Source organism: Schistocerca cancellata, chromosome 3 (assembly GCF_023864275.1).
Source record: "Schistocerca cancellata isolate TAMUIC-IGC-003103 chromosome 3, iqSchCanc2.1, whole genome shotgun sequence".
Taxonomy (NCBI): domain Eukaryota; kingdom Metazoa; phylum Arthropoda; class Insecta; order Orthoptera; family Acrididae; genus Schistocerca; species Schistocerca cancellata.
This window is the reverse complement of record NC_064628.1, coordinates 307439149-307464860: the sequence shown is the minus strand read 5'-3', so window position 1 is coordinate 307464860 and position 25712 is coordinate 307439149. Positions and strand designations below refer to the sequence as shown.

Below are 25712 nucleotides of genomic sequence, written 5' to 3'. Positions count from 1 at the left end.
AGCAGACAGTGTAACTGTTATTGTACTGGCTGTTTACAGGGCACATGCTGGAAATCTAAATGTATTTCTAAGACAAACTGAATCACGTCTGTCCCACCTATGTAAGAAATCTATCATTGTTAAGTGTGACTTCAATGTTGACCTTTTAACAGAAAATAGGAACAAAACAGACTTTGAACATTTAATGTACTGTTACAATTTAGTACCAGTGGTGGACACTCCAACTAGAGTAACTGCCAGCTCTAACACTTTAATAGATAATGTATTTGTAGATAAGGTATTTGCAATAATTTAACCATGAAAAATATTATAAATGGTCTCTCTGAACATGAAGGGCAATTCCTCACTCTAAACCAAATGAATGTACAAAGAAAAGAAAATTTCATTTGGAACACATTTAGGATTATAAACAGACACACCAGTGAAACCTTTAATCAGCAATTACAGCTTGTGGACTGGTCTCCTGTATATGCTACAGTTGATGTTAATTCAAAATTTAATGTATTTATCAACAAAGTCACAAGCCTTTTTGAAGAAGCATTTCCTAAAAAATCAGTTAGAGAAAACTTGTTCAAATCCGGAAACAAGCCTTGGATTACTAAAAGCATCAAAATCTCTTGTAAAACAAGAAGAGAACTATATGTTGCAGCCAGGAGCTCAAATGATAACAGTAGGATTACACACTATAAAATCTACAATATAGTTCTGAATAAGACCATTCAGGCAGCAAAGAACATGTGCTTGAAGGCAGAAATTGACAACTCTAACAATAAAGTAAAAACTATCTGGAAATTTGTAAAGAAGAAAATGGGGAAAAATGCAGTTTGTAGTGAAAATATCCAAATAAAAAGTGAGGGTAATCTTGTTAGCGATCCAAAAACAATTGCAGACACGTTCAACAACAATTTTTAACAAAAACAGAAAAAATAGGTTTACAAGGGTCCATGAAGCAAGCCATCAATCTTTTGAAAGCTAGAGTACCTGGTTCAGTACAACACATGAAGGTAAAAACAGTCACTGTTCAAGAAATTGGAAGAGTTATTAAATCCCTTAAAAGTAAAAACTCAGCTGGAATTGACAACATTTCTAACAAATTATTAAAATACTGCTCCAGCCATGTAAGTAAAGTCCTTTGCCACATTTTTGATGCGTCACTTAAGCATGGAATAGTTCCTGAGAGGCTTAAGTATGCAGTTGTAAAACTGCTGTATAAGAAGGGGGATAAGATGGATACTGCCAACTATAGGCCAATATCACTATTGACAAGCTTTTCAAAGGTTTTAGAGAAACTAATGCCTGCCAGGATAGTTGAGCATCTCAGTGAACACAATATCTTCAGCAAAAGTCAGTTTGGATTTCAGAAAGGTTTGTCAACAGAAGATGCAATATTTGCATTTACTGGCAAACTCTTGGAATCTATCAGCAAAAACCTGAAAGTCATTGGCATATTTTGTGACCTAACAAAAGCATTTGAATGTGTAAATCACCAAATTCTTTTACAAAAAGCTGCACATCTTGGTATAAGTGGTGCAGCAGGGGAATGGCTTGACCCATATCTGTCAAACAGGAAACAAAAAGTTGTAGTAGATAGTCAAGATCGTGTCACATTATCTTCAGAATGGGGCACCATCACATGTGGAGTGCTGCAGGGCTCAGTTCTGGGCCCCCACTTTTTATTATATTTATAAATGATCTCCCTCTCTGTAAGGAATATTGTAGATTCACCATTTTCGCTGATGACACTACACTACTTATTGATAATTCAGTAGATAAACTTGAGGTAACAGCAAATAAGGTTTTAAAGGAAACGGTGAACTGGTTTAACATTAATGATCTTTCTTTAAATTACCGTAAAACTAATTACATTCAGTTCTACACAACATCCAAAGATGAGGAAATAGTAGTAAAAATAGGTGAGCAGACAATAACCAGGGCAGATTCCTCAAAATACCTAGGCTTGCATATTGATAGCAAACTGAATTGGTCAAACCACATCTTGGATCTATGGAAAAGACTAAGTTCAGCAACATACACATTGCGCATTGTTTCTTCTTATAGAAATATGGAAACCACGAAGTCAGCATATTATGGTTACTTTCATGCAATTATGGCATTTGGAATTATATTTTGGGTAAATCAGTCACTGGCTAAAAAAGTACTGTGTGTACAAAAAAGAGCCATAAGGATCATGTGTGGAGTCCATCCTAAAGCCACATGCAGGAATCTACATCCACTGCGCGTTATATATTCTCTTTGATGTGCTTGATAAGGAAAGAAAAATCCATCTTTAAGCTGAATAGTGCATATCACAGTCACAATGCTAGAAGGAAACATGATATCCACTATGAACAGCCAAATCTAAGTATGGTGCAGAAAGGAGTCCATTTCAGTGGCTGTAAGATTTTTAATGTCCTCTTTTCAAGAATTAAGTGTTTGGTAGATGATGATCTCTTGTTTAAAAATACCTTAAGGCAGTTCCTATTGCAAGGATCATTTTATACAATAGAAGAGTTCCTGAACTACAGTGTTTTAACATTTCTTGTATTGTAAATTGCAAATGTATGCCCAAATTTGTATTTGTAATACCGAATATTTTTATTGTAAACATATATTTTGCAATATTTCTTTCTCTGTAACACTTATTATTTTGTAATCCTTATCTATCTATAAAATGCATTTTTTGTAGTGAGACCTAAGTTACTGTTTACTGTTTTTGTTTTGTTTTATGTATTACCATAAATTCTGGCCTAAAGCTTGTAAAATTGACACTTTCCATATCCTGTGATAGTGTCACAACATGGATCACCGGAACAAGAGATAAGTAAATAAATAAATAAATTTCCTCGACAAATACTGGCCTGAGGCAGTTCGTGAAAGACTCGGATGCGAGGTTTTCAACCCTGCACCATTCTATGGCAAATATGGTAGCCTACAAGGATACTTTGAAAAATACCGGAACAAGACACGCTACTGGACGAACCCTATATCACATGTAGATGCATTAAAAAATTTGAAAAGTCATTTACCATTGCACATTAGTCACAACGCCAGAGCACGGCACTGATTGATTCTATCGACTTAATCTATGAGGAAAGATCTGTGCCCAATAGAGCAACAGAAAATCAGGCACAAAAACAACATAGTTATGTAAATCAGTCAGTAAAATGTGATCTAAACACAGAAAAAGGATGGTACACACAACAGCAAAGTTAAATACCCAGAGGTAATGAGTATGGTAACAGGAATGGAAAGAATAAATGATTTAAAAGAAATTTTCAAAACAACAGGGGTATTTCAACCCACAAATGAATTACATTTCACCATCACAAGGCCGTATGCTGAAGATGAACAGAAACAGTCAGCAGCAACAGTGGTCGGTGCGCGGCAACAATGCCATGCCTTACGTTGTACCGCATCTGATCTTTGGACAGCAGAATAACTTCACAGCAGCGAATGACACAAATTGGCGAAATACACATACAGTGCAACTAACTGAAATTACTCCAAGTAATGAACTAAACCACACTATGCCGCCGGAGAACAGCAACCGGTCGTAGTTAAGCCCCAGGTTATTGACCTCTCAGGGAGTGGGGCCAAAGCAAAACTATAAACATGTTTCATAAGGTTTGACAAACAAGCTGACATCAAGGATGATTTGTATCAGCGTGGGTTAGATATAGTTGATAAAGTCGAGAAAGAACAATTACAAGCAATCATTAAGGTGAAAATATTTGACACACAATTAATTTTAGATACAGGTTCAACTACCAAAATGTCACATACATTTTCTTCTGAATTGAAGAAGAGGGGCACATTCCCAACATTTCCTGTCCAAAATTGCAAGGTGCAACAAACTTCTACAGGCAGTAAGACTAAATTGGTTAAACATCAGGCACTTATTCCAGTACAAATTGAACATTTTACAGTGAAGTGCAACTTTCTTATAATTGCCTTATTGGCATGGACCCATTTAGAACATACAATACACAGACTAACATAGGTAGTAGTAAGCGGCACTTTTTTTTTTTTTTTTTTTTTTTTTTTTTTTTTTTTTTTTTAAGGATCAGATCTTTTCTATTGATTTAGTCAAAACACCTGATGAAAGTAACAAAAACAAACCAGAGTCAAATATAGTACTACCATATACCTTTCCATAATTTCACAAACAAATTTCATACTGAACAAGGAGCAAACACTGAGGTTAGTTACAAAATGGTAGAGCAGAAACTAAGTGAATCTCAGGTACTAAATGAGATGCAATGACAAGAACTTCCTAACTTGTTATTTAAGTATGTCAATGCTCTCAGTAAGGAGCCAGGAGTAATCAAAGACTATGAATATAAATTTGAAGTCTATCCACATAGACATTTTGGGTAATGTTGTATCCTATTCCACGGGCAAAACGAGAGGCAGTAAGAGAAGATATCAATCATATGATTAAATGAAAAACTATACAACCTTCATTTTCACTCTATTGTAGTCCAACATTACCAGTAAGTAAACCAGATGGTTCTGTATGATTAGTGCTTTAAACAATAGGGAGCCCAACCGCATCTTACTAATAAACTCCTCTTCACCAAACTTGTCCTCCATATTTTCCATGAAAAACAGTGGCTTTGTGGCGGTGAATGTGTCCCTATCCATCCTAGTACAGATGAGGTAACGGAGAAAAGGTTTCAGCCGAAGACGGTGAGCCTGGCCCTCCTTCCATGGTGTAACCAGGGAAGCGAAGGCTGCCAGGTCATACAAGACAGCATTTAAGGATCCTTCACCATTCGAGGAGACAGCCGTGTGAGAATGGCCAGATTTTTGCAGCTCGATACGCTTCATGCACCAAGCATCCGCCCTGATACTACCCACTCCAACTAGGGGTTCTCCCCATGGGTGCCACTCAGCCACAGCAAGAGCCATCTGGCATGGCGGCCGTTGCTGGGAGTTCAGATGCTCCAATACAACATGCAACAACCACTCGTTGGCATACACAGGGAGGTAACAGCTCGGGTATCAGTAATGCGATCCCTGTGTTGTCAGGGGTCTCAGCCATGTGGGTACACAACAGCCCCATGTGCTGATGACCTAGCAGGGTGGAAGGGGGCTACAGTGGGGAAGGGAGAGGTGAGAGGAATCCACACCATAGATGCTAGGGAGGGAGTTCTTCCCCATATGGCTCACACAAAAAACGGGAAACTTTGAAGTGGTCAAACCTCAAGTGGGGACTGAAATCCAAAAATCCCAAAAGAGTGAAAGAACAGGCAAAAGTAACAAAATTGCAACCAATACAGGAAACCAGGGGAATAGCCAGGTCGACATATAGCAGAATGCCGAGAGAAGGGAATGAGGTGGCAACGGGGAAGAAGTGGGGATAGGTGCTGCTGCTCGCAGTGTAGTTTCAGCTCTCTGAGACTTCAGACGTGTGTGCAAGTTTTGCGCGCGCGTGTACTACTGACAAAGGCCTTAATGGCCGAAAGCTATAGTTGTGTGAATCTTTTTGTTGTGCCTATCTCAACTCAGCATCTTCGCCATATGGTGAGTAGCAACTTTCCTTCTCTGATATTGTTACATTGTTTGGATAAAAAGAAATGCTATATTCCACAAATGTAATAATACCAGAATTATTTTACTTAAATTGAAATTTTCAGTTAAGAAGAACATTTTATAAATACTTCCACTTAGCTGTACTCCATTGTTAGTCAGCACTGACTGCAGTAGCTGCTGGTAAACCTTTCGGGATGTGAGGGCATGGTCCAAGAAATTCTTCTGTTCCTGACATTTCGTCCAGGACTGCGCGGGACACCCTCAGAAGTGCTTCTCCACTGAGTCTTGCTGACTTATCAGCAGCTATGTCATCCAGTCATGAAAGCCTTCATTCACTGATTGCAGTGTTTTATATCCTCACCTTTCTTTTTCACAGTCTTAACTCATCAATTTACACCAGTAACCAAAAATTAGTTTTAATTCTTTTTACATGTATATTGCAACTCTGACTCTGTGTGTGTGTGTGTGTGTGTGTGTGTGTGTGTGTGTGTGTGTGTGTGTGTGTGTGTGTGTGTGTGTGTGTGTGTGGTGGGTCCTGCAACTCTTATAATTTTTGTCTTATTTAATGTATGATCTACAATGGAAATATATGGGAGGGATGGGTAGGAGAGCTTGTTTAATTCATGTGTCCATGTTTCCAAACATAGGAAGGGGAAAATGAACAAAATATTCCTGATTGTATGGATTTTGTACAGCAGTTGTTACACACTGATAATCTTCAACTTACCCCGTTAAGTTACTTCAAGTGCTGTAATTTTGCTGCATCATAATTGTGAGTCACTAATGTGGATTCACTCCTCTGTTGGTGATGCACAGCATCTCATACCTGATTTTATCTGCACTTACTTCATTTATATTTTGACTAGTTTGTATTTTTGTGCAATTCTCAATTACTTTTTTCATGTGTGATGTTTGTCTGGTAAAATTCTTTCCCTTGCTTGTCTCTATTGCAACGAACATCTCTCTGAATGAAGTTTACCTGTCTTCAATCAATGTTTAATTAATTTCTCTGTTTGAGCCCAATAGCTTTCCTGTTCTGTTGTTGAGTAGTTTCATGTGCAACCAATACTAGTTTAATGCAGCAGGTTTAGGCTTACTGTTAATTTTATTGCATAATAAATTAATACACCACATCAATAAAAATTGCTTGTTAACGTCACAAAAATTGAAAGTGATAAACAGTTTGAGAATAAGCTGATTGGCCACAGCTGTTAGTGTTAAGATTTTATTCTTAATATGCAATATTGAATTTGAAAGCATGAGAGTAAATATTAAACCATTTACTTTTCTAAAGTTTTTCTTTTTATACATTTACAGTTTTTATAATAACAGAAACATAAAATTGGTATTTTTATTTTGCCACATAAAAGTTTTGGTTTAAAAACTATTGTAAACATAAGTTTTAATAAATAATGAGTTATATTAAAAAGGTAAGCTTTAAAATATATTTTTAAAATTTTACTGCTTTCCCACTTCACTGTTTCAGTTGTTTATCTTCTCCATTTTCCACCACTGTCACCATAAACCTCTGACTATGTCTCCATTTATTTCCATTTGCAAGTGAATGGCTTGATGATGCAAGAGATGGTGGAATACTTGAGTCCTCAGCAATGACTGAAAGACATCTTGAAGCCTCATCTGGACTTCCCACTTGAAAACAAAGAAAATGTTTATATTATCTATTTAGCCTAACAATGTTTATCGTATTAACTCTTGTGACATTCTGTTAAGATGTAGTCTTGCCTGCTTATTTGTGTTACAAACTCTGAAAAAACCATGACTCTTTAAGAATGTGCTCTAAATATATTGTGATAAACATATTTTGTATGTACATCTATGATGCCATGCTAAGACACTTAAACAAGTGAGGTTAAACAATAGACTACTGCAGAAATAACAACAAATGAGCAAGTCTCTATAACACACTAAAATCTCAGACCTAAAGTGTTCAACAATACACAAAATATAAAATGCTGTGTGTGTGTGTGTGTGTGTGTGTGTGTGTGTGTGTGTGTGTGTGTGTGTGTGTGTGGTTTGCCTGACACTACTGCGAGTTCATGTGAAGACTGAAAGACTGCCCAGGAAATGTAGTGTAGGATGAGAGGAAGTGCTCTTCCAATAATATATTTTTAACTCTCCATACGGTGTTGATATCCTATCCGTTGTCAATTGGAAAATGAGTGTGGATGATAGTTGAATGAAAGATGCATTTATATGGACAATGAACAAGAAATGGCAGGTGAGCAAACTGGTTTTAGACTGAAGTAAACTACATAACAGTTGAGTACAGTGAGGTGAAGAACATCAAGGGGTGGCTTGAGCGGTGCATGAAGGACACGGAGTTGACACATGCACAGAGGGACAGCAGTTATACATATACAGAGGCAGGTGTGCTTTGTACTTATTCAGCTCTATTTGTTGCTCTATTTGTCACAAAATTTGCTATGGAGACAAAGCAGGTTATGAAAAGACGAAATTTTAGAAACAACAGTAGATAGGCAGGAGCCAACGACAGCTTATAATTTGAATGGTAGCAGCCCCTCATTCAATAACAGTGGTTTGGCTAGTAATCAGGAGGTCGGGAGGATATAATGTCACCTGCAGTAAACACAGTAATGTTTGTGAAATGTATGGGAGGCCAGATAAGCATTATGGAACAAAGTGGTGAGCAGATAAGTCAAGAACTGGAGCAGCATTTAACAGAAAGGACAAAAGAGCTTAGGCAGAACTTGGAATCCATTAAGGAAGAACTTGGAATCCATTAAGGAAGAATCCGCTTTGGCGGATAAAAAATAAAACGCAGTCGACAGCCCACGCGTCGTTTTCTAAAATGGCCATTAGCTCAGATGGCAGACCCAAATACGAATGTAAACAGTTAAAAAATTGGGCATTCAGTCAAGAAATGATGGATGATGGATAGTTAAAACTTGGGCACAATGTGTACAAAGTGAAGCAGTAGCACCACTTATCAAACGACGATGGCGAAAAAGGCAGTGTCCAATATGCAGCTGAGTTAAAATGACCTCCTCCTGGTGGGAGGGCTGAGAGGAGGTCGTCCAAGCCACTGGGAGAGGCTTAATAAACTGAAGCTTATTCCTGTGAAGGGAGGACTATTGGCGATGCCAAAGGGACAGAGATCATCGGAGGGAATATAGGAACTTGCAGACTCAGGTATGAGGACTACAGCCTTGGCAGCAGCATCAGCAGCCTTGATTCCTAGCAGACAACATGACAAGGAACCCACAGAAGCATCACACTGGCTCTACCAAGAGGGAGCAAGTGACAGTTTTCCTGGACTCGTTGCACCAAGGGATGAGAGGGATGAGTGGTGTACAGTGCACATACTATTCGAAGGGTGCCGAGTGAGTCTGAGCAGAGGACACAATTGAAAATCTGTGTCACTAGATGTACTCTGTGGCCTGATACAGGGCAAAGAGCTCACCTATAAATACTGAACAGTGTGCCGGAAGATGAACTCAAAAGACACAGGTGCCAATGATGAAGGCACACCCGAGTCCACAGTCAGCCCGAGAGCCATCAGTGTGTACAAAGGTACTATTGCAGAGTTTCATGCAAAGGTCATGAAACTGAGGGTGATAGACCTAGTCTGGTGAAGTGTCTTTAGGAAGCAAATGAAAGCCAAGGTTAACATGGGACACTTCACGAAGCCAAGGTGGTGAAGGGTTCACACCCATTTGGAAAGTTTCAGGTAGTGTGAAGTTTTGTTTTAGGCACAAAAACAACTACAGTCATACATTCCCATGTCAGAATCCTAGAACACAAAGAAAAAAAGGAGTTAAAAAGACTACACATTAAGCGCAACTGACGGAAGGAAAGGCAGCTAAAAACAGGGATTTGAATAAAGGTCCTTAAAATATGCCATAGAGATGTGGAGATCCTGAACTAAAGATTAAATATCCTTCTCCATGGTATGATGGATAAAAAGTAAAACATGGTTGACAGTCCCCACGTCGTTCTCTAAAATGACCGATAACTCAGAATGCAAATGTAATCAAGAACATAAGTAGTTACAAAAATGGCATTCCATCAGGAAATATTGAACCATCAAAGGTTGAACACAAAGCGGTGGGGGAGCAACACTTGACAAATGGCGATGGCTAAAAAGACAGTACCCAATACACAACCTAACTAAAATGATCTCATGGCAAGAGGGCTGAGAGAAGATTGTCCAGGCAGCTGGGAGAGGCTTAATTCCATGGATCTTGGTCCCATAAAGGGAGGACCAGAGGTGATGCCAATGTGACACCACCTGCTGACAGATAGCAACACAGAGATCATCAGAGGAAATGGAAGTACTAGCGGGCCAAGGTAAGAGGACTGCAGCCTTGGCAGCAGTATCTGTGGCCTCATTTCTCATCAAGACTGATGCAACCAGGAACCCACAACATCACAGTGGCTCCACAAAGAGTGAGCAAGTGACAGTGTTCCTGGACCCACTGCACTAAGGGATGGGCAGTGCGCACCACACACAGACTTTGAAGGGCACTGAGTGAATCTGAGCAGATGACACAATTGGAAAGTCTGTCATCAGATGTACTCCATGGCCAGACACAGGGCAAAGAGCTCTGCTGTAAAAACTGAGCATGCTGGAAGCTGATATGAAAAGACAAGGTGCCAATGACAAAGGTACACCCTACCCCACTGTCAATGTGAGAGTCTTCAGTGCATATGAAGGTACTATTGCGAAGTTCCATGAGAAGGTTGTGAAACTGAAAGCAATAGAGTGAGGCTGGAGCAGTGTCCTTATAAGCGAATGAAAGCCAAGGTTAACATGGGCCACTTCACGAAGCCAAGATGGTGAAGGGTCACACCCACCGGGAAAGTTGCAGGTAGCGTGAAGTTGAGCCACCGTAGCAAGTGCCAAATGTGGACTCCAGGAGGTAACAGAGAAGATGGACTTGCCCCATACTGATCGTCAAACGAATCATCGAAGGAGGAGGCATAGGATGGGTGGCCACCCATGGCAGACAAACGGCATACATACCTACTAAGGAGAAAGCCATGGAGGTAGACAGTGGTAGTTCCGCAGCTTCAGCATACAGAGTCCCAACATTACTAGTGTAAAAGGCGTCAGTGGCCAAACAGATGCCACGATGGTGGATAGTGCTGAGATGGTGTAAGAGGGATGGACATACAGACGCATTAACAAAGCACCCGTAGTTGAGTTTCGGATGGACAAGGGACTGGTACAAATGGAGGAGTGTGGTTCAATCAGCATCCCAGGAAGTACCACTGAGGACACATAGGACATAGAGAAACCACGTACAGCAGGCTGCCAGGTAAGACACATGGGAAGACCAAGGAAGATTCCTATCTAACATGAGCCCCAGGAATTTCGTAGTTTCAACAAATGGAAGGGCAGCTGGACTAAGATGTGAAGATGGTAGGAGAAACCATTTGTGCCTCCAGAAATTCATACACTACTGGCCATTAAAATGGCTACACCATGAAGATGACGTGCAACAGACGTGTAACTTAACCGACAGGAAGAAGATACTGTGATATGCAAATGATTAGCTTTTTAGAGCATTCACACAAGGTTGGCACCGGTGGCGACACCTACAACGTGCTGACATGAGGGAAGCTTCCAACCGATTTCTCATACACAAACAACAGTTGACCAGCGTTGCCTGGTGAAACTTTGTTGTGATGCCTCGTGTAAGGAGGAGAAATGCGTACCATCATGTTTCCGACTTTGATAAATGTCAGATTGTAGCCTATCACGGTTGCAGTTTATTGTATCGGGACATTGCTGCTCGCATTGGTCAAGATCCAATGACTGCTAGCAGAATATGGAATCGGTGGATTCAGGAGGGTAATACCGAATGCCTTGCTGGATCCCAACGGTGTCGTATCACTAGCAGGTGAGATGACAGGCATCTTATCCGCATGGCTGTAATGGATCGTGCAGCCACGTCTCGATCCCCAAGTCAACAGATGGGGACGTTTGCAAGACAACAACCATCTGCACGAACAGTTTGACAACATTTGCAGCAGCATGGACTATCAGCCCAGAGACCACGGCTGCAGTTACCCTCGATGCTGCATCACAGACAGGGGCACCTGCGATGGTGTACTCAACGATGAACCTGGGTGCGCGAATGGCAAAACGTCATTTTTTCGGATGAATCCAGGTTCTGTTTACAGCATCATGATGGTCGCATCCGTGTTTGGTGACATCATGGTGAACACACATTGGAAGCTTGTATTCATCATTGCCATACTGGCGTATCACCTGGCGTGATGGTATGGGGTGCCATTGGTTACAGGTCTCAGTCAGCTCTTGTTCACATTGACGGCACTTGGAACAGTGGACATTACATTTCAGATGTGTTATGACCCGTGGCTCTACCCTTCATTCGATCCCTGCGAAACCCTAAATTTCAGCAGGATAATGCATGACCGCATGTTGCAGGTCCTGTACGGGCATTTCTGGATGCAGAAAATGTTCGACTGCTGCCCTGGCGAGCACATTCTCCAGATCTCTCACCAATTGAAAACATCTGGTCAATGGTGGCTGAGCAACTGGCTCATCACAATACACCAGTCACTACTCTTGATGAACTGTGGTATCATGTTGAACCTGCATGGGCAGCTGTACCTGTACACGCCATCCAAGCTCTGTTTGACTCCACGCCCAGTCGTATCAAGGCTGTTATTACGGCCAGGGGTGGTTGTTCTGGGTATTGATTTCTCAGGATCTATGCACCCAAACTGCGTGAAAATGTAATCACATGTCAGTTCTAGTATAATATATTTGTCCAATGAAAACCCGTTTATCATCTGCATTTCTTCTTGGTGTAGCAATTTTAATGGCCAGTAGTGTACAAATGGTTTTATCAGTGGAAAAATTAAAGCCATTGTTGATGCTCCAGGAGTAAAGATGATTCAAGACATTGCTGAAGACAACACTCAGTGAGACAGGTCCGTGGAGAACTGCAATAGATGGCAAAATCCTCAACAAAAAGGGAGCTGCAGATGTCCGATGGAGACACGACAGGCCATTATAGGGTTAAGGGCCATAGCAAAGAGGATGACACTTAGAATGGAACACTGAGGCACACTGTTTTCCTGGCTAAAGGTGTCTGACAAGTCAGAACCCAAACACACCTTGAAAAAAAAAAACACAGTCTTTCAAAAATTCCTGAAGGAAACAGGGCAGGTGGCCACAGAGCTCCACGTGTAAAGAGTATGGAGGATACCAGTTCTCCAGCAGGTGTCATAGGCCTTCTCCAAATCGAAAAACATGGCCACAGTCTGGAATTTCCACAGAAAACCGTTCATTACATGTTGATGGTCAACTGCAGAATGGTGTGCTGGAAATCCACACTGTGCATTCGTTAGTAAATTGCAAGACTCAAGCCACCATACCACCTGGGCACAAATCATATGTTACATCACCTTGCAAACTCAGCTGGTGAGAGATGGGGCAGTAGCTAGAAGGAAGGTTTTAGTCCTTACCGGGCTTAGGTATGGGTATGATGGTGGCTTCATGCCAAAGTCCAGGAAAAGTGCCTTCTGCCCAGATGCGGTTGTACGTGTTAAGCAGAAAGCAATTGCCTGCAAGAGAAAGGTGCTGCAACATCTGAATGTGGATGGCGTCTGGCCCTGGGGCAGAGGATCAGGATGAACAGAGCATGATCTAACTCCCTCATAGTAACAATGGCACTGTAGCACTCATGATTTGGAGAAGAGAAGGGTATCGCCAAAGCCCCCTCTGCTTGTTTCCGATGGAGGAAGGGAGGGTGATAGTGGGAAGAGCTCAAAATTTCCACAAAATGGCGGCCCAAGGTGTTGGAGATAGCAATAGAGTCCACAATGACACTGCCTGCTATTGTCAGGCCAGAAATTGGGGAATGGATCTCGGTCCCAGAGAGCCACTGGACATTGGCCCACACAACAGAGGATGGGGTGGAACTGTTAAAAGAAGTAGTGAATGAAATCCAGCTAACTCTTTTGCCATCCCATAGAATGCAATGGCACTTCGCTTGCATCTGCTTATAATGAACACAGTTTGCCATCGTAGGATGAAAGTTAAAAATATGGAGAACATGCCTCCATGCATGAATTGTGTCATGGGAATGGGCCACAGTGTGTTGAAGAGGAATTGCAAGGAATGGAATGTTCTGCAGCAGTAAAGATAACGTTTGTGAGATATTCCACCTGGTCATCACAGCTGGGGAAATCTTTTCTTTGAAGGTCGCCAGGGAGGAGTAAAGCTGCCAGTCTGTGTTAGTACGCTGCCATTTGGATGTGCATGCTTGTTTGGTACGAGTCGGCAAACAGGTAGCACACAGCAAATGGTCGCTCGAGTAGGTGTCAGAAAGAATGGACCACTGAAGATGATGGGCAAGCTGGGAAGTGCAGAAACATAGGTCCAAATGGGAATAGGTGTGTGAGGAGTCGGAGAGGAAAGTGGGTTCTTCAGTGTTAAGGTGGAAGAGATAAAGGTAGTTAAGAAGACCTGCCAAGAGGGCATCTCTCTGACAGGTCTGGAAGAACTCCAAAGGAGGTGATGCACATTAAACTCACCAAGTAGCAAAAATGGGGGAGGTAGCTGCCCAACAAGCTGAAGGACGTCTGCCCAGGTGACATCAAAGTGTTCAAATGGCTCTGACCACTATGGGACTTAACAGCTTAGGTCATCAGTCCCCTAGAACTCCTAACTACTTAAACCTAACTAACCTAAGGACATCACACACATCCATGCCCATGGCAGGATTTGAACCTGCGACCGTAGCGGTCGCGCGGTTCCAGACTGAAGCGCCTAGAACCGCTCGGCCACACTGGCCAGCCCAAGTGACATCAAATGACGGAGGGACATAAATGGTGCACAGGGAAAAAGTCAGGTGGGAAAGGAAAAGGCAAACTGCAATAGCTTGAAGATGGGTTGTCAGGGAGACGGGGTGACAATGATCATCATCCCATCATGATGCCCTCTTGAGATGTTGGCATAGCATCAGGGGGAAGGTCAGAACCAACCAGGAAGAAATATGAAAGCTCAAAGAGGTCATGATGGCGCAATTTAGTTTCCTGAAGGCAGAGTGCAAGGGGACACTGCGATGCTAAAAGCAGCCTTAAATCCTCTTTGTGAGACCAAAGGCCACGAACATTCCATTGGAGGAGAGTCATGATGAGGAAGAGATGGAGGGGTGTCACCTCTGCAGCTGCCTAGTGACAGCCTGTGAAGAGTCACTACTACAGGGCACAGAAGCAGGAGGATCCTGCTCCATGGCATCCATCGGCTGGCTTGTGCTCTCCGTCTCTGGAGTCCAATGCTGAAAAACTGTTGGTGGTGCGCACTGGCAACACAGAGGCTGGCCAGGCCGAGGTATCATGTGGTGATACCATCTAAGAGGATCTTTGAGTCAGCAAACGAGAAGACCGTTTGCCTTTGGTGAACTTCTTTGAGCCTTTCCCGTTAGAGGAAGACTCAGCTATTGTTTGACTGGAGGGATGGAGGAAGTCTTCAAAGGAGTACTCTTTCTGTCCTACCAGTTGTGTAACTGGTGGCTTCGCCCCTTGAGGCAAGAGTTTAATGGCTTGTTGCACAGCTGGATGTGGAGATGGCAATGCTACCTTGACACTGGGCGATTTCCCAACCTCAGAGCTGAATTGGAGGTCACAAGTCTGCATGGCCACATCCTTCATGGAGCGAGGGGTAAGAAGAACATAACTATAGGTGTCAAACAGGAGAACGCAGGGTTTGCAACTAGTCAGTAAGTTGTGAGCGACTGGGTAAGGCAATTTTTCCTTTACCTGGATCTCTTGGATAGCCCGCTTAGTAAGATACACAGGACAATCCCGGGAGCAGGCGGCACGGCCAGCATTGCAGTTGATACAGTGGGGAGAAGGAGTCAGACAGTCACCCTCGTGTGCATCCCTACCCAAGGTTACACATGTAGCTGGGTGTCAACAATCCATTCTAGTGTGATTGGAATGATGAAATTGGTAGCAGCACATCAGGTTCAGTATGTACGGTTGGACTGTGATAATTTCATAGCCTGCTTTGATCTTGTATGGAAGCATGACTATCAAAGGTGACAAAAAGTGTGTTGGTGGGCATTAAGGAGGAATCTACCTTTTTCATCACCCAAAGGACGGCAATGACAGCCTGATTAGAGAGGTAAGAATGGATTTCAGTCTCAGTTAGACCATCATGCAGCCTAATGTAAATTACACCATTGGAAGAATTCAAAGTTCTATGGACCTCGACAGAACAGGGTAGCCATGGAGAAGCGAGACAGCAAGCAGTTGTTGTGCTTGAGAATCAGAAGTAGTCTCCAAAAGAAAAGTGCCATTCTGTAAAGAAGAGCATGGTTTCACAGGGCCAGCTATTGCATCAACACCTTTCAGAATAATAAATGGATTTACCATGGCGAAGGACTAACCGTCTTCAGTACAAGAGACCACCAGGCACTGTGGTGCAGCGGGAAGGTTCTTTGAATTTTTAGCCTCATTACGTTTACATTTCGCAGATGTTGAGTATGAAGATGATTGACTCATTGTGAGAAAATCCTCCATGATTGCCAGCACCTCCAATGGTGCAATCCTTCCAACTGGAGGCCCCCTTCACAAGGGGTGCACCCACAATAGGTGATCGTTCAACACCTCAGATCACACCTCCCGAACACCTGACAGAGGGACCAATCAGCAATTTAGCAAGGTTGCAGCTCATATGTGCAAACCCTACCTGACATCCTGGGTCTGGGAGTCATGTGTTACACAGTCACCTGTTACATGTCAGATGTGTGGGCCGGCCTTGAGGAGTGCACAGGGAGGAAGAAGAAAAAGAGGAACCTCAGACACTGAAGTGGAGGAACAAGATAAGAAGGGAAACAAAGAAAGGAAAAGGGAGTAAAAAACAACGGTGAGACTGTTCTAATGTCAGTGACAGACAATGCAGAATATTCCCAGTAATACCCCAGACATGTTCCCCAAGGGAGGGGAAAAAGAATAGCAAGAGGATAGAGATGCAACATGAAAAAATGCTGCAAAGGCTTGGAACCCGTGGTAGCCTAGCACAAACCCGCCGAAGAGTGGCAGGCCCCCTAGTGGGGGGGGGGGGGGGGGGGGGTAGAAGGAAGATGTTTACCCTTACTGGGCTTAGGTATGGGTATGACAGTGGCTTCGTGCCAGTGTTGGAAATATGCCCTCTCGTAGATGCAACTGTACGTATGAATGAGGCAGTACTTGCTCGCAAGAAAAGCTAGCTTTTTTTTGCTCTCCCAAAGAATGCAACAACACTGTGCATGCAACTGTTTCTAATGAATACAGTTTGCCTTTGTAGGATGGTGGTTAAAAACAGAGAGACCACATATCCACATGAAAATTGTGTCATGGCATGCCTCTGTCCACCAAAGGACTGGGACATGGCATGTTAAAGATGATGTGCAAGGAATGTAATTATCTACGGCAGTAAGGATAATGTTTGTAAGATATTCTACCTGGTCATCACAGCTGGGTAAATTTTGTTTGTTGAAGGTTGCCAGGGAGCAATAAACCCTTCAGTCAGCCTTAGAAAGCTGCCATTTGGGTGTGCACATAGGTGAGGCAGGAAGCAGCAAACAGATAGCACATGGGAAATGGTCATTCAAGTATGTGACAGAGAATAGACCGCTCAAGATGATGGGCAAGCTGGGTGGTGCAGAAGCAGAGGTCCAACTGGGAATAGGTTTGCATGGAGGCTGAAAGGATCGTAGGTGCTCCTGTTTTAAGACAGATGAGGTTAAGTTGATTGAGAAGGTCAGTTCAGAGGGCACCTCTTGGAAAGATTCTGGGAGAACCACAAAGGGGATGGTGCACATTATATTCAATGAGTAGCAGAAATGGGTGAGAGATTTGCCCAATAAGCTAGAGGAAGTCTGCCCTGGTGACATCAAATGACGGAGGGATGTAAATGGAACAAAGAGGAAATGTCAAGTGAGGAAAGAAAATGCAGACTGCAACAGCTTGAAGTTAGGTAGTCATGGACATGGGCTGACTATGAATGTCATCCCAGATGAGCAACATGACTCTCCCCTCGAGGTGGAATGCTGTCCTTGGGGGGCAGGTCAAAGCTGACCAGGAAGCAATGCAAGAGCTGAAAGTGGTCATGAGGATGCAATTTTGTTTCCTGGAGGCAGAGAAAAAGTGCACACTGCAATTCCAAGAGCATCAGTAAGTCCTCTTCGTTGGACCAAAAGCTGCGGACATTCCATGGAGGAGACACATGATGAGGAAAGGTGAGGAGGGAAAAAATGAAGCAGTGTCACCTTGGCAGCCGCTGAGTACTAGCCTTTGAAGAGTCACTGCTACAGGATGCAGAGGCTGGAGAATCCTGCTTCATGAGATCTACAGAGGTGTCATTCTCCTGTCAGTCTGCAGAGTCCAGGGAAGAGAAATGGTGGTGCGCACCAGTGACATGGAAGTCAAGTGGGCAAGGGTATCACATGGTGACACCATTGAAGAGGATCTCCGAGTCGGCAAAGGAGAAGACCATTTGGTATTGTTTGATTTTTTGGAGCCTTTCCAGTTGCGAGAGGAAGACTCAGATGTTGGTTGGCTGGAGGGATGTATGAACTCTTCATGGGAGTATTTGTTCTGTCCTTCCTGGCCTGCCAGTTGCGAAGCAGGTGACTTCATCCCATGAGGCAAAAGTTTGGTGGCTTGTTGCACAGCTGGAGGATGAGGCAGAGATACTGCCATGACACTGGGTGATTTTACAACCATGGTGCTGAATCTGGGGTCCCATATCTGCACAGCCATGTCATTCGTGGAGTGAGATGTAGCAAAAAAAGTACTGTAAGTGCTGAATAGTAGAACACAGGGTTTCTGACTAGCCAACAACTTGTGACTGACCAGGTAAGGCAGTTATTCCTTTGCCCAGATCTCTTGGATGGCCCATTAATTGAGATACATGGGAAAATCTCAGGAGGCAGCACCATGGTTGCCATTGCGATTGATACAGCTGGGAGGAGGAGGCGGACAATCTCCCTCATGAGCAAACCTACCACAGGTTCATCTTTGGCCAGGTGTCAACAGGACATTTGGGTGTGGTTTTTAATGATGACACTAGTAGTAGTTTGGGTTTGGAGCATACAGTTGGAATGTGATAACTTCATGGCTTGCTTTGATCTTTAACATAAGCACCATTCTATCAAAAGTGCGAAAAAGAATGCCTATGGGCAATCAGGATGCATCTACCTTTTTCCTCACCTGAAAGCAGTGACACCTTGACCAGAGAGGTAAGTTTTGATTTCTGCCTCGGTCACATCATCAAACTGTCTAGTGTAAGTAACACCATGGGAAGAGTTCAGCATTCGATTTGCCTTCACACAAACAGGATAGCGATGGATGAACGAAGCTGCAAGCAGTTGTTGTGCTTGAGAATCAGAAGTGGCTTCTGAAAGCAAAGTGACATTGTATAAACGAGAGCAAGGATTTCACAGGGTCAGCAATTGCATCAGTACCTATCTGGATAATAGACAGATTTACCATAGCAAATGACTGACTGTCTTCAGTACATGAAACCACGAGGAACCATGGTGCAACTGGGAGAGTGTTGGAATCATTAACCTCATTCCAGCTATGTTTAGAAGACACTGACTGTGAATGTGATGATTGCCTCATTGCAAGAAAATCCCCCATGATCACCAGAATCTTGGAAGGCGTGTTCCTTCCAGCTGAGGGGATGCACCTGCCTAAGGTGATTTTTCACATCTTGGGTCACACCTCCAGAATACCTGATGGAGGCACCAATTGACAATTTGGGAAGGCAGCAGCTTAGGCAATCACCCCTCCCTGGGCCTAGCCTGTACCAAGGGTAGTTGCGAATCCTACCTGTCAACCCATTGCTGGGAATTACACATTACTCAGTCGCCAATTTTGCTTCAGATGAGTGGGCCAGCCTTCAGGAGCATGCAGGTAGCTGTAAGACAAAGAGGGACCTCAAACAATGATGTGGAGGAAGGACAGGAGAAGGGGAATGAAGAAAGACTGTTCTGATACCAGCTATTGAAAATGCAGAACATATTTCTATAAACTTCTGTGACGAAGCAAGCTGGGATCTCTCTACTTCCTTTCTTGTTTTGCCATCTGCCTCCTTAAATTCATTTTATTTTCATTTCTGTCTAATTACCATTAACATACGTGAGTATAATCTGATTTCCATAAAAGAGAAAGGTTGGCCCTCAGTCTTAAAGGTCTAATTTTGTATTTAGTTCTGTGTATGTAATTTATTTCCTAATTTATTTTGACTATTCTTAGTTAATATCTGTTGTTATAGGGTGAAATCAGAAATTTTTTTCGTGACTTAAATTCTGTTGTTGACTTATCAACAAATATAGAATGTGTACTAATTATAAACATTTGGAAGAAGAACTACTAGGATTCTTAAAGTATTTATTTGGCTCTATTCCAAAGCATATTAGCAAAGCCATCCCTTAATTAATTCCAAAATAATTACCAGGTTTGTCAAAGTATTGCTTTTATAACTATATCTGTTAATTTCATTATTTAAACAAAAACAAATAATTTGTCCTAATGTTTTTGATAGAAGGAACTGTTAAAAAGGAGGAATTTTTTGATGTATTCAGTTAATCGAATGAGTTATGTTTTAACTGTAATTTATGTAACTTAAGCACTGATCAGTGTATGGTTTCAGTGCCTATTATTGTGAGGATATACAGGGTGAGTCACCTAACGTTACTGCTGGATATATTTCGTAAACCACATCAAATACTGACGAACCGATTCCACAGACCGAACGTGAGGAGAGGGGCTAGTGTAATTGTTTAATACAAACCATACAAAAATGCACGGAAGTATGTTTTTTAACACAAACCTACATTTTTTTAAATGGAACCACGTTAGTTTTGTTAGCACATCTGAACATATAAACAAATACGTAATCAGTGCCATTTGTTGCATTGTAAAATGTTAATTACATCCGGAGATATTGTAACCTAAAGTTGACGCTTGAAACCTCCAACGTTCAGTTGCGTGTTGTAACAAACACAGGCCACGGTCGGCGAGCAGCATCTGCAGGGACATGTCTACGATGCCGAACGTGTATACGAGTGTGGCTGTAGTGCACTGTTGTGGTTTGGTCTAGCTGTCGCAGTGTCCGCATGTAGCGCTTGCTGCTATTGTTATTCTGCATTCGTCTCCGCATGCAGACCAACTGTAACACCGTGTTACCAGACGTCTGTGATAGTGTAGTGTTGTAGGAACAGTGACCATGGTGTATTCTAACTCTGAAAAGGCGCAGATGATACTCACCTATGGCGAGTGTCGACGAAATGCAGCTGAAGCCTGCAGGGTGTATGCAGAGCGGTAGCCGGACAGAGAGCATCCAACATGCCGCACATTGCAAAACATCTACCGCCAACTCTATGCAACAGGTATGGTCGTAGCACGCAAATGGGTCCGTAACAGGCCTATCACAGGAGAAGCAGGTGCAGTTGGTGTGTTAGCTGCTGTTGCCATGAACCCACACATAAGTACACGGGACACTGTGAAAGCAGGTGGACTGAGTCAAAGTAGTGTCATGCGCATACTGCATCGTCACTGCTTTCACCCGTTTCAAGTGTCGCTACATCAGCAATTACATGGTGATGACTTTAATCATCGAGTGCAATTCTGTCAATGGGCATTAACAGAGAATGCGTTGCAGTTCTACCTGTTTACTGATGAAGCAGGTTTCACAAACGACGGGCCAGTGAATCCACGGAACACGCATTACTGGTCCGTGGACAATCCTCGCTGGCTCAGACAGGCAGAGCGACAGCGGCCGTGGACTGTAAATGTATGGTGTGGAATCATTGGCGACCACCTCATTGGTCCTCACTTCATTGCAGGGGCCCAAACAGCTGCAACATACATCACGTTTCTACGGAATGATCTGCCAACGTTGCCCGAAAATGTCCCATTGGAAATGCGTCGACGTATGTGGTATCAGCATGATGGTGCATCTGCACATTCCGCAATTAACACTAGGCTGACCCTTGACAGGATGTTCGACGGGCGTTTGATAGGATGTGGAGGACCCATAAGTTGGCCAGCCCATTCTCCTGACCTTACACCTCTGGACTTCTTTCTGTGGGGTACGTTAAAGGAGAATGTGTACCGTGATGTGCCTACAACCCCAGAGGATATGAAACAATGTATTGTGGCAGCCTGCGGCGACATTACACCAGATGTACTGCGGCGTGTACGACATTCATTATGCCAGAGATTGCAATTGTGTGCAGCAAATGATGGCCACCACATTGAACATCTATTGGCCTGACATGCCGGGACACACACTATTCCAATCTGTAATTGAAAACGGAAACCACGTGTGTACGTGTACCTCACCCTTCATGGTAATGTACATGTGCGTCAGTGAAAAAGACCAATAAAAAGGTGTTAGCATGTGGACGTAATGTGCTGTTCCAGTCTCTTCTGTACCTAAGGTCCATCACCGTTCCCTTTGGATCCCAACGTAATTCGGTGCTCTCCAATACACACGATCGAACAGCGGAGGAGTGGTACTCAAGAGTCAACTTTAGGTTACAATATCTCCGGATGTAATTAACATTTTACAATGCAACAAACGGCACTGATTATGTATTTGTTTATATGTTCAGATGTGCTAACAAAACTCACTGGGTTCCATTTAAAAAAAAGTAGGTTTGTGTTAAAAAACATACGTCCTTGCATTTTTTTTATGGTTTGTATTAAACAATTACATTAGCCCCTCTCCTCATGTTCGGTCTGTGGAATCGGTTCGTCAGTATTTGATGTGGTTTACGAAATATATCCAGCAGTAATGTTAGGTGACTCATCCTGTATAAAGGCCTAGTTTTTGGTCTTGGGACAGTCAGTCCATGGCCAATTTTCTGAGGGAAATTATGTATTGTTTGAAGTGGAATTAGTGTAACACAAATAGGCTGTGTGTTAAAACAATGACAGTGTCTGTTCAATTTATTTGAGCAATAGTGTCACATGTACTTTATCATTCTGCAAGAACTGTGAACTGTGTGGTTAGGTATTTACTGCTCATAGATGTTCAAAAGCAAACTATTGTAGCAGTATGCTGATTTTGCCTGCAAACTATTAATCAAGCTGAACATTTACCAATAGTGAACTGGCCATATAAGTGTGTAATATTGGGGGGTTGTTAACAGTGAAAGTAGAGAACTGTGAAATGCAACTGTGCAATTTTTGGTTACATTATTTACAGTAGTCAATGTTTAACTTCCACCCCTATTTTTCAGCCAGTGTAACAATGTAGTATGTTGACACTGAGGGCTATCAACAAAGAAATAAAGCAGGCGAACGTCACACATCACAGAATAAGGAGAGGACAGACATGCAGCATGGAGGGGAGAAGATGCTGCACACACTGGGGTCTCGTGGTAGCCAAGCACAAACCCACCAAAGAGCAAAGTGTCCCCTGGGGGGACTCTCCCTACTTTGTACAAAAATTTGCAGCTACATTATTTTTCCCATAATTTTACCTTGTTGACTGGACTGCTTGTCTTGGATGGCAGTGCTGTGGTGCATGTTGTCTATGTTGCTGTTAGATCAGAGATTATAGAGTCCTAGACAATATGGAGACAGACTGTCATAGGTGCAGCCTCCAGGCTGGATGGCTGCAAACTGATTAACTCCTCCACCAGAACAGTAGTAATATCTCCGTTGCTGTGAGGCAGCAATGACATAACCTGTCATTCTTTTATTATCCATTCAGCTTGTCTGGTCACTTTGGTTGCAGCTGAAAGGGATCCCAGCTCAGATTTTCAGGAGTAGTGGTGGGAGTATCTTGCAAAGTCAGTGTACTGAATAGTTTTTCTGTATTTGACTTTTGCCTTCTTTCTCTGCTCTGCATGGTCAATAGGATGACAACATCCCTCTCTCACTAAGAACTCATTATGCTGCTTTAATACCTCAGCAACCCTGTATGTACATTGCATGAATATCAGCTCCATTGTGCAGCTCTATTACAAGCAATACCAAGTACCCTTCTCTGCTGGTATTCCACCCAGCTGTTGCTTCTTGACCCGCTTTTCTCTCTACCTGTGTTACCAGGGGAAGACTTCAGAATTTTGCTCAACCATGCAAATCCTGTTATTCCATGGTGTTTAGGTGTGCTTCCATCCACAGTTCCATCCAGGATCTGAAATATCTTATTACCTTGCCTCCCCTTCCCTCTCACATACTCCTCCAAGACTGTTTTTTAAAGCCCATCCTCCTTTTTTTAATGTGTGCCCATCCCAGTTTCTTTTCCTTCACTTTTTTGTTACATTCAGTAATTGTCTTTGCTCTTCCACTCTTCTCATACTTCTTAATTTTTCACTCTATGCATTCCACTTAGTGTTTCCATTCACCACCACAATCACTCTTTTCCTAAAATCTTTGTCCATACCACAGCAGAAAATTCTCCTTTTTTAAAGGTTCCATTTTCACCATTGCTAAGCTGGTTTTAATTTCTGTGCTATCCTTCCTGTCGGTTTCCACATGCTTCCTAGGCAGCTAAAGCATTCACACGTTCTAATATTTCTCCTTTCAGCATTACCTTTATCATTTTATTTCCTCCTAGTACCAATACTTTTTGTTTCTTTTGTTTTTCATTCTATAAATATCTCCTGTAGCTTCAGTCATATCCACTATCTCCTGTAATTCTTTTTCATCTGTGGCTAGAAGGACCACGTCATCTGAAAACCTCAAATACCATGTTGTTGTTGTTGTTGTTGTTGTTGTTGAGGTCTTCAGTCCAGAGACCTGTTTGATGCCACTCTCCATGCTACTCTATTCTGTGCAAACTTCTTCATTTCTAAGTAACTAATTGTTGTGTACATAGTTCCACGTAGTCAGCGCGTACACAACTTTCCCACTAGAGCGTGCCCCGCTAAGCACAACAGCACAGGAGCAGCGCTCGTCTGTCTCCGCACTACGAGATGGCGCTGTCTTAGATGGACCAAATTCTGCTTCCACCGATCCGCATATTAATATGTAACACAGCCAATGAGATTGTTGCTAATGTAGAACCTTTTCTCCTCGTGGATTGCACTCACACAGTAATACCTGAATGCGCGAGGTATTATAACGAGTGTACAGACCTCCGATTAGTCAGTCTGCATTTATCTGCACCTGTCTGCACCTGTCTGTACCAGTCTACATTAGTCTGTACGAGTCTATAGTCAAGTTTCAGTCTGCACCTAATAAGATTACAATCTTCCTGTACATAGCCATGAAGATAAATGTATAGACACTTTGTCAAGTATCAGAGATATGTGAGAATAAGATTAACGTACCAAGTCCAAAGGAACTTCAGATCGTCAATTGTAAACAGCATCCAGAATCAAGTAAGGTTTATGATTGTTATTATTTTAATAAATGTGTGTTAAAATTAATCAAGTTCTGTTTAAAGTTGGTCACCATCAATCTGCTACTCTAAGCGTGCAAGTGGCATTTCTATCGTCTGACCTAACGGCAGAAGATAAACGTGCCACGATAAGAGCACGAGACATATAGCTGACACTCGCCTACTTCATTAGAGAGACAAGTCAAATAATCTGATGGTGTGTGTACCGAAGGTCTTACAGTACACACACCACACTAATGCACCTTACATCCTTCTAAATCTTCTTAGTGTATTCATCTCATGAACGATAAATAGTTTAGACAAGAAGAGAATAGAAGCTTTCGAAATGTGGTGCTGCAGAAGAATGTTGAAGATTAGATGTGTAGATGATGTAACTGATGAAGAGGTCTATGATTTTTACCCTCCACACTGCCCTCCAATACTAAATTGGTAATCCATTGATGCCTCAGAACATATCCTACTAACTGACCCCTTCTTCTAGACAAGTTGTACCGCAAATTCCTCTTCTCACCAATTCTATTCAGTACCTCTTCATCAGTTACATCATCTACACATCTAATCTTCAACATTCTTCTGCAGCACCACATTTCGAAAGCTTCTATTCTCTTCTTGTCTAAACTATTTATCGTCCATGTTGCACATCCATATATGGCTACACTGCATACAAATATTTTCAGAAAAGACTTCCTGACACTTAAACCTATACTCAATGTTAGCAAATTTCTCTTCTTCAGAAACACTTTTCTTGCCATAGCCAGCGTACATTTTATATCCTTCCTACTTTGACCATCATCAGTTATTTTGC

The 25712-nt window shown here is 42.4% G+C and overlaps 1 protein-coding gene across 3 annotated transcripts in view; it reads right to left on the bottom strand.

Annotated features, from left to right (window-relative positions):
* Window positions 1-6784: 6784 nt before the first annotated feature.
* Window positions 6785-25712, bottom strand: part of LOC126176702 (uncharacterized) — a 194762-nt gene continuing 175834 nt past the window's right edge. For all 3 annotated transcript variants that reach the window (XM_049923866.1, XM_049923868.1, XM_049923867.1), the window contains one exon: window positions 6785-7185. In XM_049923866.1, coding sequence (XP_049779823.1) covers window positions 7010-7185 — 176 coding nt within the window. In that variant the 3' untranslated portion in view covers window positions 6785-7009. The remainder of the gene's footprint in view (window positions 7186-25712) is intronic.